Source organism: Silurus meridionalis, chromosome 12, assembly GCF_014805685.1.
Source record: "Silurus meridionalis isolate SWU-2019-XX chromosome 12, ASM1480568v1, whole genome shotgun sequence".
Lineage (NCBI taxonomy): Eukaryota > Metazoa > Chordata > Actinopteri > Siluriformes > Siluridae > Silurus > Silurus meridionalis.
Window position 1 is genome coordinate 2,364,099 of NC_060895.1, and position 5,000 is coordinate 2,369,098.

The following is a 5,000-nucleotide window of genomic DNA, read 5'->3' on the forward strand; positions in this document are numbered from 1 at the left end:
AAGAAAGAAAGAAAGAAAGAAAGAAAGAAAGAAAGAAAGAAAGAAAGAAGAAAGAAAGAAAGAAAAAAACACTTTTTCACCCCAGTGTGCTGCTGGCTAGGTGTGCTGCTGTTCTCCATGGTAGTGTGTCCAGTTTTTAATAAGTGCACAGAGGAAACACACACACACACACACACACACACACACACACAGTAGTCTAGCGCAAGCTGTTCTACATCATCAGGGTCCGAACCTCTCCTGTTTGTGCAGCTTGTTTGCAGCAGCAGGTTCACACACATGCATGGGCTCACACATGCCGAGATAACGCCTCACACACACACACACACACACACACACACACACACACACACACACACCAAGCTCCTGATTGTCTGAGAGAATCAAAACCGTGTTATGGATTAGTCGCTGTGTATGCAGCATCTGTATTAGCGATTGCAGTGATTGATAACAAAAAAAAATCAATAAAATCAAGCAAACAAATAAATAGTTTTTAAACAAAAAAACTTGTTTTGCTAGCTTTGTAATGTCGCTAACGCATGGCAAAGCGACACGCTAACAATTTAACAGTTGTGTTCTAACTGCCTAGAAATGATCATTAGTTCTAGCAGCTTAGCATGCTCTTAGCCATGAGTTTTAGCCGCTATTGCATTAGTTACTCAGTTGTAGCTGCTTAGCATGCTAATAGCCTTGCGTTCTAGCTGTTTAGCATCATATTATTTGTGTGTTCTCGCTGCTTAGTATTAATCACTTAGTTCTAGCTGATTAGTGTACTATTAGTAATTTGCTTTAGCTGCTTCGCATGCATTAGGCCATGTGTTCTAGCTGCTTAGCATTAGCTGTTTAGTTCTAGCTGTTAAGCATAATATTAGTAACTAGGTTTTAACTGCTTGGCATTAGTCACATAGTTGTAGCTCATTGTCATGCTATTAGTAACTACGTTTTAGTTGCTTAGCATACTATAGGCCATGAGTTCTAGCTGCTTAGCATGCAATTAGTCATTTACTTCTAGCTAATTGGCATGCTACTATTCACGTGTTCTAGCTGCTTCGCATGCTATTAATAACTAAGTTTTAGGTATCTAGCTATTTATTAGTTGCTTTGTTCTAGCTATTTAGATTGCTCTTAATTATCTAGCTGCTTAGCATGCTAATGTATGAGCCAACTCCACACAGTGAAGGCGTGTTATGTTTGTGAGGGGACAGACTTCTCCCCTTGGAACTGTTTAGCGGCACGTGTTAGTATTGAGGCAGAAAATTCAGCCCTATTTGTACTCTTTGTGCTGCGAATGGGGACGCGGTGTCTCACGGGAGTGTGCACTGGGATGCGAGCGCAGGATGGAAACGCGGCCTGGATACGGCGGTTGAAGCTGCGAGTTTGCTGCGAGCCGTTACACATCCTTTATTAGAGTTGCTAGGATACGGGGAAATATTTCAGCTACACACACATTCGAGTAGCATAAGTAATTACAGATACGACAGGTGTGTGTGTGTGTGGGTGGTGTGTGTGTGTGTGTGTGTGTGTGTGGTGTGTGTGTGAGGTTAAACCCTCCTGTGCTGAAGTGACAGTCATGGAGTGTGAACACTGCATGAACAAGTTATGCACCAGCTGCGCCCATCTGTAACACACACACACACACACACACACACACACACACAATACTGAACTGTTACAGGATGTGGATAATTGGGTTCTCATTAATATTTCATCATTCATATAGTTCATTCTATTGATAGGTATTACACTTTGACACACACACACACTGACACACACACACACACACACACTTATCGTTTTTTAACTGGGTCAGGCAGCAGAACATGAAAGAGAATAATCCGTTCGTTAAAAAATCTGCTGTCAGTCTGTTTCCTGTCAGAAGTGTGTGTGTGTGTGTGTGTGTGTGTGTGTGTGTGTGTGTGTGTGTGAAAGTGTTTCCTAGCGTACTGTAGTACTCGGATTTAATGGCCAACCAAGCAGGTTTGACTCTCAGAGACACTCCAGAAGAGCAGCACCTGCAGATCTTCTGCCGAGTTCAGAAGTACTTAGTAGTCAGAGGTCACAAAAAATACGAATTGTATAGTTTTCTTTTAAGTTCTTTCAATACTTAATTGAAACAACATTCACAATCCATCATCCAGCACTAAAAACATGAATTTGTTTTTGTTCTGGTGTACCTGGAGAAAATGGTGTACCCGAAAGACATTATGTTCCTCTGGTACCCATCCTACATGACGTATCTGCAGAACCTTTCCTACATATTTTACCTGTAGAACCTTTGCTACAGGAATACTTTACCTATCTTACATGGTGCACATGTGGGACTTATCTTACAAAGTGTACCTGTAGTACCTTTTTGAATATGATGCACCTGTGGTACCTATCTTACAAAGTGTACCTGTTGTATGTTTGCTACATCATGTATCTGTAGTACCTTTTCTACATGATGTACTTGTAGTACATATTCCACATGGTGTACCTGTAAATCATGGTGTACCTGTAAGTCATGGTGTACCTGTAAAACATAGTGTACCTATAAGACCTATAAAACTTGGTGCGACTATAAATCATGGGGGTCCCTATGAGACATGATGTACCTGTAGTACTTATTTTACATGGATATCCAACCTGTAAGTCATGGTGTATCTATAAGATGGTGTAATTGTAAAACAAAGTATACCTAAAATATATGGTGAACCTGTAAATCTTGGTGTAACTATAAATCATTGTGTACCTGTAATATATGGTGGACCTGTAAGTCATGGTGTACCTGTAAGTCATGGTGTACCTGTAATACATGGTGTACCTGTAATACATAATGTGCCACTAATACATGGTGTACCTGTAAGTCATGGTGTACCTGTAAAACACGATGTATCTGTAATGTAGACTTAAATAGTTTAAATCACTGAGACCTGCAAACTGCAATCAGCACATCTTTTAACAACCTGATGAATGTGTGAATCTCGACGTACCTGACATGAGCAAGCTATGGTGTCTTAACTTGGGTCCTTTTGCTCCCTTTATCTCTTTTTTATTTCTCTCAGGATGAGTCTGCAACCTCCTATTGGCCATTTAAGGATATATAACAACTGTCTAACACGTTAAGTTAATGGCGTGTGGGAATGCTGCATGCTAGTGCAAACAGGCATTTACATGCACATAAACACACACGTTTGTGCATCCGTTAGTCATCTCGCCTGCTTAGCGTTAGATTGTGTATCGTGCTTTTAAAAAAGATAAGCTTAGCTAGTCTGTTAGCCTAATGCTAACTCTGGCGTCTGTCTAAGGGCTTTAACCACCTTTCATCCTTCTCAGTTTGCACACAGGTTTCGTTAACAGTGTGAGACAATTTCTTTTTTGGATTTTGTTGTATCTATGGGTTGTGTGTTGGGGTTTGTGTTAACTGTTTTTTGTTAATTGTTAGCTTTTTGATTAGCATTGCAGCTACTATTTTTTGCCATGCTGGTGTGTATATTTGTGAAGTGTTTGTTAGGGTTATGGCATTTGATTAATTGGCTTGCCACCTTTGTGTGTGTGTGTGTGTGTGTGTGTGTGTGTGTGTGTGTGTGTGTGTGTGCAGGAGTTATCTACACTACCGATCTGCTGGATCGTGAAACGCAGGATTCCTATTGGTTGACGGTTTATGCCACAGATCGAGGGTGGTGCCTCAGTCAGCTGCACTGCAAGTCTACATTCAGGTCTGTGTGTGTGTGTGTGTGTGTGTGTGTGTGTGTGTGTGTGTGTGTGTGTGTTTATATGCTATATATGTTATTGTTTGTGTGTGTGTGTGTTTATGCTTTATAAGCTATAGTGTATTTGTGTGTTTATATGCTATAATGTGGGTGTGCTTATGTGCTTTTATATACTGTAGTGTGTGTGTGTGTGTTTATATGCTATAATGTGTGTTTGTTTACTTGTGTATTTATATGCTATAATGTGGGTGTGCTTATGTGCTTTTATATACTGTAGTGTGTGTGTGTGTGTGTGTGTGTTTATATGCTATAATGTGGGTGTGCTTATGTGCTTTTATATACTGTAATGTGTGTGTGTGTGTTTATGCTTTATAAGCTATAGTGTATTTGTGTGTGTTTATATGCTATAAATTGTTTATAGTGTGTGTTTACTTATGTGTTTAAATTCTAGTGTGTGTGCACACGTTTGTTTACTTTTGTGTGTTTATGTGCTATAATGTGTTTGTGTAAGTGTATTTGTGTGTTTATATGTTGTGTGTGTGTGTGTGTGTGTGTGTGTGTGTGTATACACAGGTAGAGGATGTGAACGATAACGCCCCCTTGACCTCTGACCCCATGTACCACGCCTCAGTCCCTGAGAATTCTCCTAAAGACGTGTCGGTGATCCAGATCCACGCGCAGGATCCCGACGCCACGGCAACCGAGCCGCGCTTCTCATTCCGCATCGCCAGCGGCAACCCGCAAAATTTCTTCAGCATCAACACACACACCGGTAACACACACACACACACTCTTTACACATTTTTTTATTTCTGTATTATTTTCAAATCTCGGTTCAGTTTTTGACCTTGTTTTATATTTTATTTATATTACTTAATTCTACTTACAAATATTGGACATTTTTTTTGTTATTTATTTAAACCCATTTTTACAGAAAAATTCAATGTTAAATGTTTTTAATTTCACAAAAATTTTAGTAGCTTTGCATTGGGCCACGTAAATAAAATATTTATTTTAATATTAATATTTAGTTTATAATTTATTTTAAATGTATTTTATCATTTATTTATCATTGTTTAGGTTTTTTTTTTACATTTTGTATTCTTTTTTCAGATCACGAATACACACACACACACACACACACACACACACACACACACACACACACACACATTCATATCCAAGAACATAACGCTTTCTATTTTTCAAAGCCATAATCAAGGACACACACACACACACACACACACACACACATTTTGGAAGACATACACCAACAAGAAAAACAATTCTGGTTCTGTTTTTTCCACCTGT

General features: G+C 39.2%; 1 protein-coding gene across 1 annotated transcript in view; it reads left to right on the forward strand.

Annotated features, from left to right (window-relative positions):
• fat3a (FAT atypical cadherin 3a) overlaps positions 1-5,000 on the forward strand; it is an 89,904-nt gene that overhangs the window by 44,134 nt on the left and 40,770 nt on the right. Inside the window, 3 exon segments of the mRNA XM_046862596.1 lie at positions 3,578-3,655; positions 3,658-3,695; positions 4,263-4,461. Of these exon segments, the coding sequence (XP_046718552.1) occupies positions 3,578-3,655; positions 3,658-3,695; positions 4,263-4,461 (315 nt within the window).